The 25,275-nt window shown below is 37.4% G+C and overlaps 1 protein-coding gene across 2 annotated transcripts in view; it reads left to right on the top strand.

The window, feature by feature from the left end:
- Positions 1-861: 861 nt before the first annotated feature.
- LOC134542680 (uncharacterized) overlaps positions 862-25,275 on the top strand; it is a 39,708-nt gene continuing 15,294 nt past the window's right edge. Inside the window, exons 1-2 of one of the 2 annotated variants that reach the window (XM_063387128.1) lie at positions 862-1,101; positions 15,742-15,898. In XM_063387128.1, coding sequence (XP_063243198.1) covers positions 1,075-1,101; positions 15,742-15,898 — 184 coding nt within the window. In that variant the 5' untranslated portion in view covers positions 862-1,074. The remainder of the gene's footprint in view (positions 1,102-15,741; positions 15,899-25,275) is intronic. The other variant, XM_063387129.1, reaches the window with a different exon arrangement.

Raw genomic sequence — 25,275 nt, 5'->3', positions numbered from 1 at the left:
CTCCTTTGATGTGTCAGTGCCTGCTCGGGATATATATTAGTCATGATATCGCGTGAAATTAAATACCATCTAATGTTCGCGGACCAAGTATCGTTTCTAATATTTTTTTTTTCTGCCTAAAGGTTAAAACGTAAATAAGGCACACGAGAAACGCGATGCATATTTTGATCTTCAATTCGGGAAGTGTTTACTTACTGGGCTCTCGAAAGCTTTTCGCTGTCCTGCTAGAAGGCGGACGACCGTTAGTTATCGATACCGTCTATACAAAATATTTTGTTTCTTAATTCATAGCAATGTTTTCTCTCTCTCTCCCTCTCTCTCTCTCTCTCTCTCTCCCTCTCTCTCTCTCTCTCCCTCTCTCTCTCTCTCTCTCTCTCCCTCTCTCTATCTATCTATCTATCTTTTATCCAATGTAAGCTTTTCTTGTAGTGAACGCCAGTGCCAATGGTTAAAGTCACGAGAAATAAGCAAGTCTCCCAAAATAAGAAGCTAAAATTTGGGGGGAAATATACAGTTAACAATTATTGTTAAAACATTAATACCTCTCAACATTTTTCCATTTATATCTTACAAAGTGAAAATTTTTCCCTAGATAGCAAAATTGTTTTATATATTTTCAATAAATATATTGGTTTAAAGTATTTTGCAAAAATGTAGGCTTAGCATTTACTTAAAACAAAATTTTAAAACGGCTTAGCTGTAAATATGGCTGTCAATTTGACATGCGCATCTACGCATATATATACACTTCATAGGGACAATCGACGGTTAAAAATGTAGCAATTAGGTTTCCATAACTCTGCATGAAAAATAAATTATGCCACTTGCACAGAGATATTCTCGTTTATAGTTTTTATTAATAATTAGAGCTAAGGTATACTCTCTGTATTACTTTTTAACAAAAGACAGTTATGTTACTTTCATCAGGCGCAATTTATTTTTGATACCAAGAATATATTACTTTATTTTGTAGAATTTATACAGATTTTTAAACAGTTTTATTTTATTATGTGCTGTATTTAATTTATTGAGTGGTATGATTTTACTGCAAGATAATACGTTATTCCGACCATCATGAATATATGCATACTGAGGAAGAAGGTAGGCACTTTCAAAACATTACTAAACGGTATCGCATTTTATAATTTATAATTAGTTAATAAGCTGCGGCATATTTATTCTTGAAATTCTCTTTATGTTGTAACTTCACTGTATATGGTAATCTTAGTTAAAGTGAGGTTATAAAAGAACATATAGGTACTGAATAAGTATAAGGGCCTGATCAATTGTGCATGGTTTAACCTTAGTTTTTATTACTATAAGACTAAATTTTACTAGCCATTAATGTTTATAAAAGTTATTTTTTTTAATTTTTACAGTGCTAAAAATACCTTTTATAATTTCTGTTATTCTTAAACACACAGATACATCAAAACAAAGATTTATTTCCGATTTTATCTTAGGCGAATGCACACAAAATAAATAGAATAATTGGTAATATTTGTTTTGAAGGAGGAAAGGTAAACACTTAGTGTACATACCTAATTATTGATGAAGCATTTTTTTCACCAATTACCATGACCATTAAGAAGGGAAGAAAATGGGGAAAAGGAAGGGGGGGGGGAAACTGTTGAGTTTCGATATTTTTTTTCAATATAGTACAAAATTGAAAATGTATTGCTAATCTACAAGTTATGCAATACACGCAGTTCACGTTTACAGTGCTGATTATTTTTTTTTAATTTTTAATACCTTACATGCAGACCGGTACGTATTCAAAGAGACAAAAATAAGGGTTTAGGTGTCGGAGATGCTACACCTGTACTTTAACCATATTCCTAATGCAAGATAGGACAAGGGCAGTCCATTGTTTTCAGTGAACAGATTTTAACTGTCCAAATCCCGCGCATGCGCAGAGCTCACTTTTCGTTGATTTAGTCCAGACGGCGAACCCACGTCCGGCGCCATTTACTCGTACTGCCGTCGCCCGGGTTCTCGTGTTCGAGACTCGGCGGTGTTCCTAGCGGGAAGGCTGTGCTGTTGCGGGGAAGTGTGTCCGGGAGGCGCCAGGCTGACGCGGTGGTTAGCCACGAGGTGGGTCGTGAGGTTCGAGAGCCCCTGCGTGGCCCACTAGGAACTGCGGCGGTGGTGATGATGCTAGGGATCCCTGATGCCTGTTGCCCCACTGGCCCTACACAGCATATAGCCCAGGAAATGAAAGGAAAAAATGTATAAATGTCGGGAAAAATTAGAGACAAGCTGAACTTTTGGCAGGTGTTAGGACCCAAAAAAAGGTGTATTTTCCCAAAAGTCCCCACCCCTCCCCTTTGTGCTTTCCCCCTTACCCACCCTTAAACATCCGATTTGCAAGCATTTGGATTATCCTTCATATCTCCGTTGTTATTTATCGCAGTCAAATTTTCTATATATAATTTTATTCCTTATATTATTATCTACAATAAAGTTATATATGGTTTTGTTCTAAGATTAGCAGTTAACTAGATATTAGCTGAGGAATGTCAATTTTTAAAATTTTTATGTTAAGTTTGTTAAGAATATTTAAGTTTAAAATTTTAATTTGGGACAATTTCACGAAACACTTAAGATAAAAAGTGTAGAATGATTCTTTAGCTTTCCAACAGTATTAATTTTTCATAGTTTGGATGACGATAACATGAAGTAGAGGGCCGTAAGTACACCAAGAACTCACCTCTCGCAACCCGGACTTAAAAGCAATCTGCCGCACCCTATTCAAGCTCGCTCCGCTGGCCTTAAAAGTTACTGGTAATTATTCCTAATTATTCTAAATAAATTACATATACAATTTTAGTTCAGAATACAGAAACAAAGTTGGTTTAATTTTTATATTATTTTTGCCAGTTTTGGTTCGGAGGGGCTTCAACCTTAACCCACATAGGATCGTTCAATTATCCACCATATATGGACCCGCCGTGTCCCGGACTGGGCAACAACCGGCAGCTGTGAACTAAAATACACAACTGCTTATTCACAGTATGTGATAAAGAGCAATCGGTATCATCCACCGCATCACGGACCACCCACCCACTTCAAGCTGTTGTGAAATTTACTGAATTATTCACTTCTTTATGTGCATTTTTCATTTCCAAACTTTGCTATTATTTACACATCATGCTATTTAATTTGTATAGACAATTTCTACTTACAACAAAAGTACTTCAATGTATTTTACAAACAGATCTATTCATAATGTTTTCGACTCAACGCCTACATACATAATTATACGTCATCAATTGCATCTTCATCTTCATCTATGGCTGTTGCATTGTTATACGAAAGACCATTGCAGTGATCACACATAGCTGAGCAATGTAAACCTGTCTTTCGACATCCACAATAGATCCCACATGCAGATTTACATGAACATGACACTATGTGCAACAGATCGTTTGGTGCAAAAGGCTTAGATGTGGTAATTGGCTTAAGTACGTTTCTCTAGCCTCCAGCTTCTCTTACACACTTATCCAAATTAATAAATGGAAGAGCCATGACATATGTTGAGTCACATTTTCCCCTTCTGCTGTTAATGAGGTTCATGAAACCATTCAATCCTGGTTGGACATTCATTCCAGAAAGCCAAATAGAGTTTAGAGGAAACATGGTTGCTACTGTGAAGTCTGAATTTTTCAGCTCAGCTTTTAATTCGTTGTAGTCTTTCACAGTAATGCTACTAAGTCCGTTGTGGGCGTTTTTCTTTGGGTAAGATCGTATCCTAATGCATTCTGGATTAAATGTTCCAGAAAATTTCCATGCAACCTTTACTTGAGTTTCAACACTAGAATCTGGGGTAATAGTTTGGACCCCGCCCATTGCATGAAACGTGTTCTCGCCATACAGTGTTCGAACATTGACATCAGCATTATCAAAATCATGCTGTATGAAAGCATCTTCATTGACATTTAGTGATCCTGAATTTATGAGAGCATTAATGTACACGGAAGCTTCGTAATAGGATGCAAAAATACCCATAGAAGATAGCATGTTGATAAGATGCTTAGATCCATATAAACGATGTAGTGTCAGAGCTAAGCCAATGTGAAGTGGTAACAAAAATGATCTGGGTCTTACAGTTGATATAATAGCATGGTTTATGACTACACATTTTCTCTCTACCATTTAAAACTCTGAAACGTTTTTCTTTTTCGTAACTCTTTGTGTGAAAGCTGCTAATGTATTTGGTATCAAATGTTCTCCTCCACATGTAATGTCATTGGTACCTGGATATGTTTCATGATCATATGCCTTCTTTTGAATATCTTCTATAATTATGTCAGCTGCAGCCAATACATTCCTAAGTTTTTCTGTATCTAGGTTCCTATCTCTTTCTTTGTACCAGGTCTCAAAAATGTTATGGACAGTATCAGACAAACACACAATGTTCTTTATACCTGAGACATTAGATACCATAATGTGTTCTTTAAAGTGTTCTAGAAGAAGATTTTTCAGGTGTTTGTCGGAATATGTATCTTTTTTCCCTGAAATGCATGCCATTATATCTTGAAACTCTTGAATTGAATATTGGCATTCATCGCTTTGTTCAATGTAACTGCACAACATTAAAAAAAGGTTCTTTATCCATCATCGGTCTGCCTGCAAATCCTTCACTTGGGTTTATCTTTGAAAAAGTGTCATGACCGTTTTTATGGTATCGTGCTTTTGGGGCTACAAGGTCACTTACATTTAAAATGCGTGCTTTCACTTGATCCCCCCATTCATCGCTCCGATCTTCACATCTCTGCAACAAACTATCTTTAATTTCTAATGTTGCTACCATACGAACTTTTTTTCCTACGATACAAAGCAGAATCGACAATTACCTCTTCCCCACTTAAAAATGCAACCTTTTTTGCAGTCAAAATTATTTCCTACACTTCGCAAAACAGGCGATAATTTTGAAGGAATACATAGTGCAGGACTTAGTGATTATGTAGTTGCAGCTTTAATACTTAAGATGGTCTCGTATAGTTTTGCCTACACGGTTTGTGTACTCGAACACTTGATTTTCCTTTCAAGTTCTCGAGGAGCCCATCCTTTCGTAGAATGCTTGCTTCTGTTATTGCTTTCAACCCTTTTGTAACAACAACAGTATCTCCTTCCGTATATTTACCGCATAGAATACAAAGTAAACTTAAATGTTCCATTTAAAATTTGGTTAGTATGAATTCTTGTTATAACATGGTAGGTATATTCAATCCTGAAACATATGTACGAATAAGTAATTACTCATCACTTAGAAAGTTGTTGATTTGCAACTGTCGAATAGTAAAAAGTTATCATAGACTGACAAATGCGCATTTTAATAGTATACTTATTTACTTAAAATGAAAGTTTGGTTTTCTGAAGAACCATAAAAATATTACGACAAATAGTCACGATGTTGTATTGAATCAGTTTATAATTAAAATTTTGAAAATATATTACTACAAATCTCACACAAATATGTAAAAATATTTAAGTTATATGATCTTTTAATTTCCTGAACTTCAAAAACAGTGTATTGACACACACATCAATAGGCCTAACGGTGTTTGATATTTGTGTTGCAATAGAAATCACATTTACGTGATACAAATTTAAAAATTAAGAAAACTGCAATAAAGCCGACATATAGTCTTATGTGTAAAAATATTTTATAAGATGTCCTGGTGGATCTTAAGACGTGAAGCATCTACAATCGATGCTAATATGCGAATGAAGCAGGGCCGGAGTGCTAGGGTGGGGGATAGCACAAGGCTCCGAAGAAGGAAAAAAAATCGACAGCCGACCATGCAGTGGTACAAATAAAAAAAAAGGGAGTGGTCCTATCCGAGAACCAAACCCAAATCGTCTTGATAGGAGAACAGCACTATAACCACTGAATAGCAACAGCCCACGGGAAGAAGTGTTTTTTTTATTATTACTATAATACTTAGCTTTTGTTATTGAAAACATTCTTACCTTCTTAGATTTGCGAGAAGCTGTTGCAAAATTTCTTCAGTTATCAAAAATTAACAACGTATTTTCTAGTACTTCAGGTTATTATGTGATGTAGAGTAAGTGGAAGTTTTGGAAAATCACGCACATACACGCTAGAACGTTACCGCACGCTTCAAAACCACTCCAAGAACTAGTCTCTGGAAGACGGGCTACTCAAGGCAGTAAACATGTCTTAAGAAATTTATGGTCGGGGGTGGTTAGGGACATTTCCATGACTCACATGCCAGCTCCCTCGCTCTTGATAGTAAGCCTGTTGTTTAGCCTCCTGAGGCCACCCACTGCAGCACGCACCAAGGGTAAAACCAAATGCAGCGTCTTCCTCGCATAATCTAGTGTTATACACATGTTATCGTCATAAAGAAAAATGAAACATTAATACCGTTGGAAAGCTAAAGAATCATTCTACACTTTTTATCTTAAGTGTTTCGTGAAATTGTCCCAAATTAAAATTTTAAACTTAAATATTCTTAACAAACTTAACATAAAATTGTAAAAATTGACATTCCTCAGCTAATATCTAGTTAACTGCTAATCTTAGAACAAAACCATATATAACTTTATTGTAGATAATAATATAAGGAATAAAATTATGTATAGAAAATTTGACTGCGATAAATAACAACGGAGATATGAAGGGTAATCCAAATGCTTGCAAATCGGATGTTTAAGGGTGGGTAGGGGGGGAAGCACAAAGGGGAGGGGTGGGGACTTTTGGGAAAATATACCTCTAGTTAGGTCCTAACACTTGCGAAAATATCAGCTTGTCTCTAATTTTTCCCGACATAAAACCTTCTTTTCCTGGGCTAATAGGACGCTGATCCCTAACTGGATTGGTGAGGTTTAGAAATAATGTACACGGTTTTGCACTGTCGTTCACACGTCGCGCACGGAGAGTGCGGAGCGGATTTTTTAATTACGTTGGCAAATTACACGGCACTTACAGTCACACGAATTCCCTAACATAAAATACATTGTCAATTACACACTAGACGCTCTGACGCGCCGTCACTAACGTTATGCCCTCACGCCAGTTGCAGTCGAGGGAGAGTGTTTGATTAGAGTCGGCTAATCCCGTAATTGGTGAACGGCGACGCGCGGGCCCACCTGTGTGGGCCGCGGCTCGCTATTAAATTAAGAACACGTCTACGATTGGATGTAGCCAGTGCCTGTGCACTTGGCGATTAATCAAAAGTCTGTGGTGGCGGGAGTCGGCCCGTACCGTATATTGCACGGCCCCACGTAATGCGTTGTGTGGGGCGTGTTACATTGACGCGGCTGGGTTAGGCCCTACACCGGAAAAGGACCGGGCGCACACGGGGAGTATTTAAAAAATGTTTCGGGGTCTGACTATAGTTACCAGATGGAAGTTCGATGAATACAAAGAGATGATGGCTCCCCGTGGGACGTGCGTCCGTCCCGGTCCGCGAGTCGCGCTGTACTGGCGTGCAGCCCTGGCGCGAGGGGAGGGGTGAGCTCCCTGTCGCGTCAGAGTTTCTAAAGTTCCGTTATTCGTACAAATCTAAATAATTAACTAGATTTAAGTGGCTCTAAATTCACACAATAAAACATAATGATTAATTTAATATATGAATATGTTTTAGAAATTACGTTTAGTAAATTTGTCTAAAATAAGTTTGAATTATTAGAGTCATACTGGAGACTGTTTGTTTCTTGATAACTACTCCAGTGGCGAATAATAAATGCTAATTTGGGTGGTTTGAGTTACGTCATATATTACACTATTGAATTCAGGCTGAAGGCCGCAAGGGTTGCACTCACAGCTGTTTTAGTAGAAAACTACACGTGAGTGACCCGGGCACTCCTACGTCGCACTTGTGTTGCACGGTGTTATTAATTCAAAGTGGCGGGTTCATTAAAGTTTAGTGAATTTACTGTGTAACTGACTTGGTTTGTCTTGCCGATTACGTTAAGGGCGTTGATAATACCAAGTCCAGCGGCGCTCGCCTGACTCGGGTGGGCCATGGCTAGGGGTGCGTTCCGTTAGTGGGGTCGGATACTGGCGGTTGCAGGTCGGGCTTTAGGGTGGCCTTCGGTCGGACGACGTCAGTACATTGTCACTTTTGTGATCATCGGGGGACGTACCAAGAGTGTTTGTGTGCCAAATGCAACTTTATGATATCGAAACTATCCTGGAATACATTTAGCACCCTTTAATGGTCATAAAAAGATAAAATCGCATCTTAAAAAGTAGGTAGGCCTACTTGAGAAAATAAGAAAGGTGTTTTTTTTTGTGCGGTGGTGATGCCATATCTAGTATTTTTGCTGTAATAATTGTATAGATGATTGAGAAACGTCCGTTTGAATGCGTTGAAACCAGTTTCTAGCCTCGCGTTGGGCACCGTTTATTAAAACCGTTGCCGATTTATTTACTTACTGGGATTCGGTTTAGACACGTTCTGGAATACGGCCCGCGAGTAAGGTTACGGTTGTCTCCCAACAAGGCAGTGCTTATTCGCTAATTTACCCGAACGTCTTGGAATACCGAGCTTATTGAGGAGTTGCCCCATCAAAATTATTTGCCACCGGGTCCTTAGTTTCTTTCGACGGCCCTGCCTATTAGTACAGGTTGTTAATATACATACAGCCTTTGTTGTGAACAGTATTAAAATAATAAAAACTTAGTATGTTAAAGATCTGTTTCTACTTCTCAGAACAACTTCCTATCATCGCAAATTTTACGACCTGACAACTCGCATCCTGCTCTACCAATCTCGGTCTCTTATGAGGTGAGGTATAGCTTACCGCTCCGGCTCAAAACCATGTTAATTATTTCATTTTAGTGTCATTACTACTACTTGAGGGATTTCTATGTAAAATTGATCGCGATACCTCTCTTGCATTTTATGTTTCGTATCAAACTTTCTCAATAGATGTTTACTACACATTGTCTGATAGCAGTGAAGTCATGCAAGTGTTCATAATAATTATGAACACTTTGCGTAACCTTTCATAGCTGAAAAATAACGCGTGTGTGTGTGTGTGTGTGTGTGTGTCAGTTATCTCGCAGCAGTTCAAAATTTAAAAATTATGAGTGATTACTTATACAATGAGCAGGCAATGCACACGGCTATCCACACGACCTGTGCGCAATCAGTTCTCAATATAAATCCTACTGTTGATCTACGAAATTTCGCGATGTATTCTACTTATGCTGGTAGTGTTAGTAAATAACTATATGTTAACTACAAAATGATTATCCTGTGACATCCGACCACCAGTTTGTGAACACAAGTTTTTTTTAAACACATAAATTGTTTTGTGTACAATATGTAGTAGTTATAACTATTCTGATCACTAAATCTTTGTTGTATTTATATTTATTGCTAGCTATTTTTCCTAAGTAATAGCATTAATTTATTTTTAAAGTGAGAATTACGTGAGCATTGTAGTTTCTCGACTATTTTTTTGCCACAATATGATCAATAAATATAAACGATTCGCAACTCCCACCTAAATGGCACCCTACTCTTCTCATTGGCTGTTACGTCATTCGTTCATTACAGAAATAAAACATTCGTTTCCCTCCCATGAAAGAGCAGTTCCAAAGGGTGGGGTGGGGGGGGGGGGGGGGAAGTGATAGTCTCTCCCAAGCACGATTTTTTTTTTAACTTGGGAGGATTATCTGTACTCGAATCCATGTGTGTTAAACTTTTCTGTCAACAAAAGTTGTATGAAACTCTTAAGGTTCAGTATTTGAATCCATGAATTTGTAAATATTCCAGAACAAACATCCGACTTATTTAACGTCATGTTCTGCAACTGCGCCCTATCTTTGCACGATAGTCCCTCCCGAGAAGTGTTCCTGGCGTCGCATCTGCTTCCATGCACACGACCGTCCTATACGCTGTTGTGAATCGGCGGGTTCTAAAACATGGTGGTTTCGTACTGAAACTGTTACCAGATAACATGAAAGTCAAAAACGATAGCCGGTCGCTTAACAATGTCGGGCAACATTTGTCTTCACAGGCGAAAGCTTCACGACCAGATATTAGGAAAGGATACAGATGAAGCATTAGCCGTCAGACGTGAAGCTGTTTATCCCCCATTTTTTTCCCTTCTGATTTTCACATACTAATATGGCGAACGTTTGTTTATATTTAGGTATTATCAGCTGTTCTAGCCTGCTTTCATTAACGACTGTAGTTAAGCTGTTCGGAAGAAAATTACATAAAAATATTGCTGGTTAATATGTTTATCTATATTTAAAGTCCAATTCAAATGTAATAATATGAGTCGAAATTTTTCTTCATTTTAACCTCCAAAACATGTACAGCGATACATTTTTTTAACAACCGGCCACCGTATTGGTACGTGTAGTAAGCTGAAATCCCCCTCTCATTTTGGCTTCACCCCCCTCGCCAAGAATCGGACTTTGCGCTCAATCTGTATATTTTCATAATTTCTCTTCTCGACATGTCGTTCATCGTACATCCATTCAATTAACTTATCGGTTATTGATCTTGCTGACGGACGGATGAGACGGATCATCGTGAGTCTAGGCTACACTGTGATCAACTGCATTTCAGGATAGATTGCACTCCGAATTTTCACGACGCACAGTGGAGTATTTGTACCGAAATCCTGGCCAAAAATGTTTTTTTGATTATTTGAAGTCAAACAGTATAGACGACTTTTTGTGAACTATTTTTGCAATAAAACACTTAAATGAAGCTCTTGTGCACCAAAGAACAACTGGATTCAACAATAAAATAAAAGCAAAGCCTATTAAGTGGAAAGCTATTCACATTGCTGATTCATTTTACATTTACTTCTGTATTCATACCAGTCTTTATAGATGATAAGTTATTTACAAAAATGAGTTCAGTTTATTCTCAGCCTTCATTGTAATTTCTTGTGTCTTTACGATGAACGCACACTGTGTTAATCCGAGTCTTCGGAGCTACAGCTACGGTTCTCCTCTGCTTCCTCGTAATTATATTCAGCTTCTTCATCGCACCCATCTTCGCTTCTTTTGGTAGAACGAATTTCAGCCATCTCTGGCAGAAGAAGCTCCAGAGTCTCGCTGCTATATTGCTTAGTTGTTTTCCTTCGCCTCTGTGTAGAGCAGCTCAAAAAAGGATCACTGGTTAACAGCAGCCTATTGAGGACATCTCTGTTGCACACTTCTCTGTTAAATTTTTGGGAATACTTCGTCCTGTACATCCGGAAATGTTTGTTCCTAGCCTCAGCAGCTTCTTCTGATAGCTGGCCTATAGGCAGAATAGCTTCTTTAATAACTGCAGCTCCATGCATCAATACTTTGTGCATTGTTGGACTCATGGGATGCCAACTATAGAGGCTCACATATAGCTTGGCTGTTTCATAAACATACTTATGAAATTTCGTTTCATCAATATGGTGCCCACTTGAAATAGCTTCCAATATTACTTTTAATCTTTTAATAAGTTCAACATTCACGCCAGTAATTCGTGATGCAGTGTCTGGTTCTGCAAAGAAGCGTCTTGATGTGTTCCCATCATTCGTAGTTCCAAATCCTTGCTTTGGAACATCAACCAATAATCCAAGTTCGTCTTTAAGCATTTTTTGAATGTTCTTTTTAGTATCCGCAACAATTCTCTTCTGTTCTTTACTTCTTGCTTGCCAAATGTTAATTGGTATTCTGTATGACAAACGCAAAATTGATTCCAAAAACCTGATCCGTGTGTGCAGAGGGGACAGTCCAAACGTTAAAGTATTGGGGTTTTCTGTGAAATCCTTACATAATTTATTAAAATCTTTTGATGTAGATCTACTGATGTAACACCTCATTGTCGATGTCGTGCCAGTTGCAGCATTGCAGACTTTTCCGTCAACCATTGTTAACAGTAAAGTGTGTCGAATCTTCACAGCTCCATGAAAACTTGGCACTTATGTTTCTTTCAATGTTTTTATTTGTTCCTGAATGTACTTAATTTCATCAAGAGTAACATCTGCAGTTTCATGTACAAAACGGATGCGAATTGGCCTACAGAATCTTGTGGAGGAAGGTGTTGGGTTCTGCCATATAATTTTTTTTCTCTGTATGGTTATTAGCAATTAATTTTATGGGCACATATGAGCTTTGAAAAATATTGGCATCACTATCAGCTATGTTTTCAAATTTTTGTTTGAACTGTGTTTGCTGAGAACCATCGCACCCCCATTTTGAGATTAATTCCAAATTTTGTTTTTCTTCTGACGACAGTACCTGTAACACTTCTTCTGAGTATTTGCATAACCTTGAAGAGGTGTGATCCAATAAAGACTGTAACTTAACTTCTGCTTTTGTTTCAGAAACGACAATGGAGTCTTCGCTTGGGTAACATTCTTTTCTTGCTTTTGTGAGCAGTGAATAGCAAGGGTAAACATTTTTGTTTGCACTATAAATTACTTGATATTACTGTTTTGTTAATTCCGCTTGAACAAAAATAGACAATGCTTCTGAAGGGTTGTGTTTTTTTTACTGAATTTCTGTTTGACAATAGATTTGTTTTAATTTTACTAGCCCTTGTTGGAGTCTCAGTGATTTTTTTCATTAAATCAGCAGCATCAGAATTTCCTGAAACTCTGTGATTCATTGATGCAGCATATGTTAGTTCTTCAGGGGTGAACTGTTGTCTGAGTTCTTCTGTTTTCCTGCGTTTTGTCCTCTCACTTGACTCAATGAAGTACTTCGTAGGACGACCGCGACCTGAGGTATTTGATGAAAAGTTGGGCACCTTAATGGTATGCGATAACCATTTACCATTGTTCTGGGGAAACCGTTCCTCTTTGTTATTAGCTAAAGACCACCTTTTCTTAAAATCAGCTTTAAAATACCTGAGTAAGCGACTTAATGACTTTCTCTCATCTTCTGGGCACTTTGTTATGTCAGCTACTCTGTGTTCCATAAAATGAAGCTTTTCAACAATGGACCTGTTTGGAGATTCCCGGAGTAGTTCATATAATGACATTCTTGTAAATTCCTTTTCCATGTTCGGAACCTAAAACAAAATAAACTAATATTTATGACTGTAATTAATTATGAAATAAAGTTTATACTTACATATTATTTTAAAAATTATCTAAATCTTATTTACGGTTTATATTAGTATAACGTAGGCAATCACTTAAAAACCGATATCTTAAATCTTATCTATATCACGATAAATATAAATGTATAAGATTTTTAATAAATCTGTGTTAACAAAACCACATTTCCTATCACATTAATATCTGGATAAGAAGCATGATTGGGACAAAGAAAATAGTAAACGCACAGAACTTTGAAAGTGAATGTTGATGGGAATATGTCCACTCCGAAATTAAGATAGGAGCATCACATAGGGTATTTTCCTCAATTTATTTTCTAATTCCCAGTCTCCAACACGTGCATATCTCAGCACTGATGAATCAACTGGCTCATAATATTAATTTAAGCACAAATATTGATTAGCAACTTGTACCTAGTTCTGTAATAGTTTTATTAGAATTTACTAGCGGTGCAAAACATTTGGTAGGGACTGTAATATTATTTCTTATTTAATAATGCTGGCAATGTATTACAAATACAAGAGCTATAATAAACCAAAGTAAAATTAGTTTTTCCGGTATCCTTTGATAGGCAACAGTCAAATTTGTTAATCTGAAAACTATTGTAAAAATCCACACCAATGTTTAAAATTAGTGTTAAATAAAAATGGCAACTACATGCGGGAAATTTCTCTTCTGGTATTGAAAATTAGTGGGCAACGTATTAAGAATATGTTAAAACGACAGCCCGACAAGGCCCGACACACATTCAAAAAGTCTCTTGAAATCATAAATTTTTTCTAACCTTTCGAACACACATTTTGTCCTAAGTTTGTTATTTTTTATTACGGTACTTAAATAATTTTTCACAATAAAATATACATTGAAATGAAACAGTTACCTTATTTAACAGCTGTACGAAATTTCATGACAATATGTCAATCCTAACAGATAGTAGGAACACGTATGTTGAAGAACACGAACGGTGAACTCTCTAGCACAAGCACGTCCGCACACATAGAAAACTCTTCAACTAAGCGTAGCAGTCACCGGATATGACTCATGGTACCAAAATAGACCCTGCTCGACGCGCATGTGATTAGGCAACAAGAAAATACCATTTCTGCTGTGACTAAACGAAATATTTTTTTTTTCTTTTTTGGCCAGGATTTTGGTACAAATACTCCACTGTGCGACGGTTAGCGGCCCACGTCACCGCAGTGGCATGTGTAGAAGCTCATAAGGGTAAGGGAGGGCGCGTGTTTGTTCAGAAACTAATTTTCTTTCGCTATTTCCTCCACTCCAATTTTTTTCTCTTCCAGTGCAGGGGTTATACTCATAAACTGCTGCATCCACTACTGACGTCAGGCCCTAAGAGCTCGCCGCGTTCCAAAAATACTTCTTGGGAGGGGCTGACGTACAAAGAAAAATGCAGTTGCAAGACATGTCATTCAATATATTGTGTAATTTTTTATGGAAGAAAATTCTAACTTATAGTTTTATGTAAAGAATTTAAAAACCTAAATTTGGTCTCCAAAAAGAAATAACTATAAAATCTGACTTATGTGGGGGTTAATGCCCCTGCCTCCCCTTCCTTAAGAGGTGCGTTTGGTTCCAGTTCCGCTACATGAAGGGTTGAGGGGTCCAAACTCCATCCAGTAGCAGCCTTTAGAGCTACGCTTGGTTCCAGTGCCGCTACATGAAGGGCTTCAGGGGTCCAAGGCCATGAAAATTTTTAAAATAAACTCCCTAAAACAATGTTAAGCCATCCTGTAACTTAAAATCGACCATTATATTTCTAATTCATCTTAAGAAATACTGATGTTCAGTCTAGAAAAATTGTACTCGGATTAGTTTCATTAATGTTAACGGTCAAATTCCGGTAAAATCGCGTCATTATATGAGGCAATAAAATATTTTGAATAGTTTTTATTATATGAAATCGCGAAAACTCATTTCAAATTAGACGCTAATAAAATTTAAATTTTTCTTTTTTCAATTAATGTTCTTTTTTTTTCACAGAAAAATGAGTCAAACACGGATCATAAACAACGAAAAAACCGCCGCGGGACCCTGCTAGTCGCGGGGCACAGAGCACTTGCCCAGTCATGGAGTCAACCCTTTAGTTTCCCGCTCGTAACCAATTTAGAAATTCAACCACCCTTAGTAATGATCATCTACAAATACATTAGGCTATTAAAAATGTAATGTATCATGTTTGCAAGAATCTTGTGTACACCGTTGAGGTAAACATAACAAAAAAAAAAAAGAATTGGTTCGTCCCTTTAGATTTCATAGTGAGCGCATTAACTGTTGAAAAGTTTATGTTGATCAGGTTAGTCCCAATTGGGAAGCCTAAGATGTCCATGAAGTTCTGTCCCTGCCCGAACACGCCCGAATATTCACCTTCGGCCAACCTCGGGTTTATTTATATATATATTTACATTTCTCTGTTTATTTAAATGTAGCTATACTTACCTAACTAACCGTTCAGTGTTTTAAAGTGTTTTAATGTAGCTAACCTAACTGACCACTTTTAATATTTGAATTCATTTTTCCTGCGCAAAAATAAACAAATCCCGAAGTTGGCCGAAGGTGAATATTCGGACGTGTTCGGGCAGGGACAGAACTTGGACATCTTAGGCTTCCGGTCCCAATGGTACTGCAGAATAAACTTGTTGTGTGGCGTATGAGCCGCCGTGTGTTGCGATGCAGGCCAGGCGTGGTCCGCTGAAGTGGCGGCCGGAGCGGACGATTGTGATGGTGTGTCGCTCGCGGAGGCAGTCGGCGAGGGTCGCCGCCGCTTGCTGTCCGCGGGCCGGGCTAGAGGACCGTCGCGGCGCAGCGCCGGCGGAGCGGGTCCCTTCGCGAGGTACACGAGGCACACGTGCATGTGCCGTCACACGCCATTGTTACAACCTTGCGTGTAACACGGTTAAACACCTACAGTTTTTTGACGTGACAACGTCTAATAAATCGATGAACGCCGGCTGCACGCACGAAAAAGTGTCCCGTTACGCTGTGTCCCGTTACGCTCATTGTACGCTTGCGCCGCATCTATCTCTCTTCCACTCGATTGGAACAACCATCGATTTGACTTTTTCGAGGCACATTAAACTTCAAACACTCCCATTCGTTTCCTACTTTTCCTATCATGGCCCTATCCTTAACAGAATAACACAGATTGGAAGAAGTTAAATAGCAAACATGTATAAAAGTTATAGTTAAAATAATCTCTTCGTTAAAGTAATAAACATATTTGAATTAATGAGTGCAAATAAAAGTAAATTTATCAATTAAATTGTAGATTTCATTTCACTCCTTCTTTTTATACATACAAAATAGTGATAATTCAATAAAAATTATTCAATTTTATTCATAAAAGTATCTAATCATTTCATCAATGTTTTGCTATGACGTTGTCACGTTAAATTATCGTCCGTAAACCGACTTTACAGACAACCAATTTTTTTTTTCCTTCATAATTAGCTTGCAGGACGTTTTTTTGTTTTACCTTTTTGTGCAGTACGGATAAGGAGAACCAATTTTTTTTAAAAAAACTGAAAATGGTTGTGTTTAAAGGCGAATATTTTTTACATTTAATTTAGATTTTTTAAAATAATAAAATTTCTGACTATTTTAAAAGACTAGGTAAAATTAATTTTTTCCCCTTGAAATAAATTAAACAATATCACATAGCAGCCAGTAAAATTGACTTAAAACATAAAATAGTTGCATTTTTTATTTATTTATTAAACTAGCTGCAGTAACCGGCGTTGTCCGTTGGGACATCAAGTGTGCAAGATAATTCCCGTCACTGGCAGAACCCGGCAGACGCTGTTCAGCCGGCGTACATTTATCGCCAGCCGTAGCCCAGATAATGAAAGGAAAAAATGTATAAATGTCGGGAAAAATTAGAGACAAGCTGAACTTTTGGCAGGTGTTAGGACCCAAAAAAAGGTGTATTTTCCCAAAAGTCCCCACCCCTCCCCTTTGTGCTTTCCCCCTTACCCACCCTTAAACATCCGATTTGCAAGCATTTGGATTATCCTTCATATCTCCGTTGTTATATATCGCAGTCAAATTTTCTATATATAATTTTATTCCTTATATTATTATTTACAATAAAGTTATATATGGTTTTGTTCTAAGATTAGCAGTTAACTAGATATTAGCTGAGGAATGTCAATTTTTAAAATTTTTATGTTAAGTTTGTTAAGAATATTTAAGTTTAAAATTTTAATTTGGGACAATTTCACGAAACACTTAAGATAAAAAGTGTAGAATGATTCTTTAGCTTTCCAACAGTATTAATTTTTCATAGTTTGGATGACGTTAACATGAAGTAAAGGGCCGTAAGTACACCAAGAACTCACCTCTCGCAACCCGGACTTAAAAGCAATCTGCCGCACCCTATTCAAGCTCGCTCCGCTGGCCTTAAAAGTTACTGGTAATTATTCCTAATTATTCTAAATAAATTACATATACAATTTTAGTTCAGAATACAGAAACAAAGTTGGTTTAATTTTTATATTATTTTTGCCAGTTTTGGTTCGGAGGGGCTTCAACCTTAACCCACATAGGATCGTTCAATTATCCACCATATATGGACCCGCCGTGTCCCGGACTGGCAACAACCGGCAGCTGTGAACTAAAATACATGACTGCTTATTCACAGTATGTGATAAAGAGCAATCAGTATCATCCACCGCATCACGGAACACCCACCCACTTCAAGCTGTTGTGACATTTACTGAATTATTCACTTCTTTATGTGCATTTTTCATTTCCAAACTTTGCTATTATTTACACATCATGCTATTTAATTTGTATAGACAATTTCTACTTACAACAAAAGTACTTCAATGTATTTTACAAACAGATCTATTCATAATGTTTTCGACTCAACGCCTACATACATAATTATACGTCATCAATTGCATCTTCATCTTCATCTATGGCTGTTGCATTGTTATACGAAAGACCATTGCAGTGTTCACACATAGCTGAGCAATGTAAACCTGTCTTTCGACATCCACAATAGATCCCACATGCAGATTTACATGAACATGACACTATGTGCAACAGATCGTTTGGTGCAAAAGACTTAGATGTGGTAATTGGCTTAAGTACGTTTCTCTAGCCTCCAGCTTCTCTTACACACTTATCCAAATTAATAAATGGAAGAGCCATGACATATGTTGAGTCACATTTTCCCCTTCTGCTGTTAATGAGGTTCATGAAACCATTCAATCCTGGTTGGACATTCATTCCAGAAAGCCAAATAGAGTTTAGAGGAAACATGGTTGCTACTGTGAAGTCTGAATTTTTCAGCTCAGCTTTTAATTCGTTGTAGTCTTTCACAGTAATGCTACTAAGTCCGTTGTGGGCGTTTTTCTTTGGGTAAGATCGTATCCTAATGCATTCTGGATTAAATGTTCCAGAAAATTTCCATGCAACCTTTACTTGAGTTTCAACACTAGAATCTGGGGTAATAGTTTGGACCCCGCCCATTGCATGAAACGTGTTCTCGCCATACAGTGTTCGAACATTGACATCAGCATTATCAAAATCATGCTGTATGAAAGCATCTTCATTGACATTTAGTGATCCTGAATTTATGAGAGCATTAATGTACACGGAAGCTTCGCAATAGGATGCACAAATACCCATAGAAGATAGCATGTTGATAAGATGCTTAGATCCATATAAACGATGTAGTGTCAGAGCTAAGCCAATGTGAAGTGGTAACAAAAATGATCTGGGTCTTACAGTTGATATAATAGCATGGTTTATGACTACACATTTTCTCTCTACCATTTAAAACTCTGAAACGTTTTTCTTTTTCGTAACTCTTTGTGTGAAAGCTGCTAATGTATTTGGTATCAAATGTTCTCCTCCACATGTAATGTCATTGGTACCTGGATATGTTTCATGATCATATGCCTTCTTTTGAATATCTTCTATAATTATGTCAGCTGCAGCCAATACATTCCTAAGTTTTTCTGTATCTAGGTTCCTATCTCTTTCTTTGTACCAGGTCTCAAAAATTTTATGGACAGTATCAGACAAACACACAATGTTCTTTCTACCTGAGACATTAGATACCATAATGTGTTCTTTAAAGTGTTCTAGAAGAAGATTTTTCAGGTGTTTGTCGGAATATGTATCTTTTTTCCCTGAAATGCATGCCATTATATCTTGAAACTCTTGAATTGAATATTGGCATTCATCGCTTTGTTCAATGTAACTGCACAACATTAAAAAAAGGTTCTTTATCCATCATCGGTCTGCCTGCAAATCCTTCACTTGGGTTTATCTTTGAAAAAGTGTCATGACAGTTTTTATGGTATCGTGCTTTTGGGGCTACAAGGTCACTTACATTTAAAATGCGTGCTTTCACTTGATCCCCCCATTCATCGCTCCGATCTTCACATCTCTGCAACAAACTATCTTTAATTTCTAATGTTGCTACCATACGAACTTTTTTTCCTACGATACAAAGCAGAATCGACAATTAACTCTTCCCCACTTAAAAATGCAACCTTTTTTGTAGTCAAAATTATTTCCTACACTTCGCAAAACAGGCGATAATTTTGAAGGAATACATAGTGCAGGACTTAGTGATTATGTAGTTGCAGCTTTAATACTTAAGATGGTCTCGTATAGTTTTGCCTACACGGTTTGTGTACTCGAACACTTGATTTTCCTTTCAAGTTCTCGAGGAGCCCATCCTTTCGTAGAATGCTTGCTTCTGTTATTGCTTTCAACCCTTTTGTAACAACAACAGTATCTCCTTCCGTATATTTACCGCATAGAATACAAAGTAAACTTAAATGTTCCATTTAAAATTTGGTTAGTATGAATTCTTGTTATAACATGGTAGGTATATTCAATCCTGAAACATATGTACGAATAAGTAATTACTCATCACTTAGAAAGTTGTTGATTTGCAATTGTCGAATAGTAAAAAGTTATCATAGACTGACAAATGCGCATTTTAATAGTATACTTATTTACTTAAAATGAAAGTTTGGTATTCTGAAGAACCATAAAAATATTACGACAAATAGTCACGATGTTGTATTGAATCAGTTTATAATTAAAATTTTGAAAATATATTACTACAAATCTCACACAAATATGTAAAAATATTTAAGTTATATGATCTTTTAATTTCCTGAACTTCAAAAACAGTGTATTGACACACACATCAATAGGCCTAACGGTGTTTGATATTTGTGTTGCAATAGAAATCACATTTACGTGATACAAATTTAAAAATTAAGAAAACTGCAATAAAGCCGACATATAGTCTTATGTGTAAAAATATTTTATAAGATGTCCTGGTGGATCTTAAGACGTGAAGCATCTACAATCGATGCTAATATGCGAATGAAGCAGGGCCGGAGTGCTAGGGTGGGGGATAGCACAAGGCTCCGAAGAAGGAAAAAAAATCGACAGCCGACCATGCAGTGGTACAAATAAAAAAAAAGGGAGTGGTCCTATCCGAGAACCAAACCCAAATCGTCTTGATAGGAGAACAGCACTATAACCACTGAATAGCAACAGCCCACGGGAAAAAGTGTTTTTTTTATTATTACTATAATACTTAGCTTTTGTTATTGAAAACATTCTTACCTTCTTAGATTTGCGAGAAGCTGTTGCAAAATTTCTTCAGTTATCAAAAATTAACAACGTATTTTCTAGTACTTCAGGTTATTATGTGATGTAGAGTAAGTGGAAGTTTTGGAAAATCACGCACATACACGCTAGAACGTTACCGCACGCTTCAAAACCACTCCAAGAACTAGTCTCTGGAAGACGGGCTACTCAAGGCAGTAAACATGTCTTAAGAAATTTATGGTCGGGGGTGGTTAGGGACATTTCCATGACTCACATGCCAGCTCCCTCGCTCTTGATAGTAAGCCTGTTGTTTAGCCTCCTGAGGCCACCCACTGCAGCACGCACCAAGGGTAAAACCAAATGCAGCGTCTTCCTCGCATAATCTAGTGTTATACACATGTTATCGTCATAAAGAAAAATGAAACATTAATACCGTTGGAAAGCTAAAGAATCATTCTACACTTTTTATCTTAAGTGTTTCGTGAAATTGTCCCAAATTAAAATTTTAAACTTAAATATTCTTAACAAACTTAACATAAAATTGTAAAAATTGACATTCCTCAGCTAATATCTAGTTAACTGCTAATCTTAGAACAAAACCATATATAACTTTATTGTAGATAATAATATAAGGAATAAAATTATGTATAGAAAATTTGACTGCGATAAATAACAACGGAGATATGAAGGGTAATCCAAATGCTTGCAAATCGGATGTTTAAGGGTGGGTAGGGGGGGAAGCACAAAGGGGAGGGGTGGGGACTTTTGGGAAAATATACCTCTAGTTAGGTCCTAACACTTGCGAAAATATCAGCTTGTCTCTAATTTTTCCCGACATAAAACCTTCTTTTCCTGGGCTACCGCCGCGAGCTCCACTAAGCGGACGGGTCTCACCAACGAGGATAGGAAGTTGCCAAACCTTACTGTATGACCGTGTGGCGGACATAGAGAAATAAAACACTCACTGTTTTTTAATGCCTAACTACTATTTTCTGTTATAAAAATGAATTTACCCATGGCGATCGGTTGAACGATATGAAAATTCATGCGCTGTAGCGCCATCTAGTGGAGAGCCACAGCAAAATAGAAAGCGCGAAAATATTCTCCGGGTTCAAACATCTATGTATACCGATCGGTCGAACGGTGTCGTCATACATACAAACATCCAATTTTATACCTATGTATAGAATTCATTCACCTTATCCATACTGCACAAAAAAATTTAAAACTGCAACTTTGGCAACTAATTATGCAAAAATGTATGAAATGTACTTATATATTTTTCATTTTGTGAAATTTCAGCCACTCAAATAGTTGGCAAGAGTAACCTGTGATACGTAAATATAAAATAATGACCTGGGGCGGGTCACACGCCCTTAAGCTTGCCTCGCAATGATCCGTCGCGTCCGTCCGTTTCCCATCTGTCCATCAATCACGTGACCTCAAACCAATCAGAAGGCCCGAAAAAATTCCATACATCTGTCCGTCAGTCCGTCAAATCCTTCTTAAGCTTTAACTCTTAACAGACGTATAGATTAAATTATAACCTCCAAAATGTTGGCAAGATATTGTTGGCGACCTTTACTATCCCTACCAGCTTCCTATTTGTAAATACTTTTGACATCCACCAACGAGGTGAATGTCTCTTTTTTCTTCTTTTAAGCACAAGATGTATAAAAATAAAGGCAGCCGCTGCAAGTTATCTGCGCTCATGGCTACTATAAACTGCCCTTCTGGCGTATCTACGGGACGTAACTTTTTTTTTTACGGTTACGCTGTAAGGCCGGGTTTATAGAAAACGCAAGAACGCAGAAACGCAACTACGGTAAAAGTCCAACCTTAACTCTTCTACCAGCACGTTTATAAAAAACGCAAGACACACAAGAACGCAGCGCAGAAGTAGTTCAACTTTCTACTTCTTGCGTTTTATCCTTGCGTTTCGGCCTTCTAAACTGGTTGCTTTAGTATGTGGAAACTGAAACTGACATGTAATGCATATAGAAGGCTCTTCGATTGTAATTAATCGTTACGCTTGTGTTTCTTTATTTATGTTTTGGGCTGGCATTCTTCTAGTGAATACAGCGCAATGGAGGAAGCTGATGAATTTCTTGTTCAGCTTATCCAAAATTTTCCCTGCCTGTACGATAAGTACAACAAAGATTTTAAAAATAATCATGACTTATTCCTGAAATTTTATTTTTTGACGTTGGCGATGGCCGGCGTCCTTGCGTTTTTTTATAAACGACTGTGATTTTCTTGCGGTTGTCGCGTCCTGCGTTCTTGCGTTTTCTATAAACCCCGCCTAACGGATGAATTGCACGGTGGTAATTCCAACATCTTTGCCCCTTGTCGTGTCACAGAGTTATACGTAACAATGACACGCAGTGAATACCATGCTACTCACGGATAGTCACCTGAAAAGATTTTTCATTAATATACAAATGATAGCACAAAACATGTTAAAAGACATAGGACCCAGTTATTTTAATTCCAATAAATGTGGGAACTTATATTTTTATGTTTGTCTACTTAATATTAGATGTTTTAAATGTTATTTGTCAACTTGCGAAGATCCCTCATAAAACTATGAATAAACTACCCACATTATAAGAAATTATCCTTCTATTCTTTTTTTCTTTGAAATAGAATAATGTAAAAGGGTCTGTTTAACCTGGGACTTTTATAAGTATTCTGTATATTGGCTTACCAGATGAAAAAAATGTTAATAGAGAGTTAATAGAAAAGAGGGTTGGGGTGTGGGGCACCCATATTATCTCTCCCTTACGAGCCCCACTGGGAGAAGCTGCAAGTTATGAAAGTGTCGGTTACAGTAAAACCAAAGTGATCCAGAACCGCCAACCGACATATTGCCAACTCATGGCAGTAGGCCTGTTTCATAGCTCTGATGCATGCCGACAAGGTTGGCGCTGTTTAAAAACGAGGATACTGACAATCTGTTTGGTACATCATGTCCAAAAAAATGCCTGACAAATGCAAGTACTATTGTACAAATACCTGGTGAACCAATGTCAAGGCATTTCCAAGCAGTAGTATAGGAATGTATGTCCTGGCGCAGGATGCAGGTAGTGGAGCCGAGAGCCGAGCCACATCTCTGACGTCACGTCCATCTCTGACGTCACGGCGGCCATCTTGGATGGTTGTGACCTTGACCTTTGACCTTGAATTTGATCCTCAAAAATCGCCAAAATCCGCCAAAATTGGGCAAAATTTGCCCAAAATTCCTCAAAATTTCCATTTCTGTGGAAAAAAGTGCCACCAAAAAATCTCAAAAAATTCCACAAATTAAAAATTTCTCTTTTCGAGGGAAAAATTTCCCGTTTCGAGGGAAAAATTCCCGTTTTTAGTCCTTAAAAATCCCAGCGGCTGAAAATTCCTAAAACTGGCTTAAGCATCCTTAACTCAAGCCTCAGTTAAGCCATTTCTAGGAATAAGGATACCATGACCGCCATATTGGATTGTGACGTCACGGCGGCGGCCATCTCGGATGGTTGTGACCTTGACCTTTGACCTTGACCACGGCGGCTAATTTGGATCCGCCATCTTGGATCCGCAATCTTGACGGGCGTAACGGGAAATAGCGTAATGGGACATGTAGGTCACTGCGGCCATTTTAGATCCGCCATCTTGGATGACGTCATTGTGTTCTCGAACATTCCGGCAATGTTTTCCGCCATATTGGATGATGACGTCACCGTTGCAGTTTCCGTTACGGCCACCATCTTTAACTTTTTTATTTATTATCCGATTTTAACGAAATTTTTTTTAAAAATTATTAAAAAAATTTAATTAATAAAATTTTAATAAAAAACATACATTAACGACATGGAACTCGGAGTCCTCGGTTCGAACCCGGTGAGGGCAAAAAAATAAAAATGGCGACCGATCCTCCCCCCTTGGTGACTGCTGGCAGACTGACTCCCACCACTTTTTTTTTCAAAGCATATATATCGTCACCTAGCATGACGTCATGTCCGCCATCTTGAAAATCCGTAATTTCAATGCTAGAAATGCGGGAAAAGTTTCTAAATTCGTTAAATAAAATAGCAATAAATATACTGATTGATGCGATCGATTCCCGTCCTTGGTTTGATCCCAAGACGATGTAAAACATTTGATTTTATGTAAAAATAATAATTTTAATAAATAATGATCAAAGTCCTAAAATAAGCATAGTTTCCAAATCAACCATCATCCTATAAGACAGTACAACCGTCATCTTAGATATTTGTATTTATTATCCAATTTTAATGAAAAAAATTTAAAATTTCATTAAATAATTCACTAATTAATTAACATATTGATTCGATCGATTCCAGTCCTTGGTACGATTTAGGACGATGCAAAAAAAATTAAATATAACATCAATTTAACATAATAGTAACAGGTTCGAGGAATTAAACACCGCAAGTTCTTTTACAAACATAATATTTATTACATAATTTCTATTCTACTACAGGATCATTTGCGAAAGCAAGCAATCTTATAATCATTTAGTTCCGCAGCGGTGTGAAATGACTAATTCTTAGCTCCAATCGGTTTATACTAGACAGAGTCCAGCCAGAACCTTTACAGACATAGTCCACCTCTTCTTGACAGAGTTTC

The sequence above is a fragment of the Bacillus rossius genome (assembly GCF_032445375.1).
Source record: "Bacillus rossius redtenbacheri isolate Brsri chromosome 9 unlocalized genomic scaffold, Brsri_v3 Brsri_v3_scf9_1, whole genome shotgun sequence".
In the NCBI taxonomy this organism is placed as follows: Eukaryota; Metazoa; Arthropoda; class Insecta; order Phasmatodea; family Bacillidae; genus Bacillus; species Bacillus rossius.
Note: the sequence above shows the minus strand (reverse complement) of the source record. Positions and strands in the feature narration are given on the sequence as shown.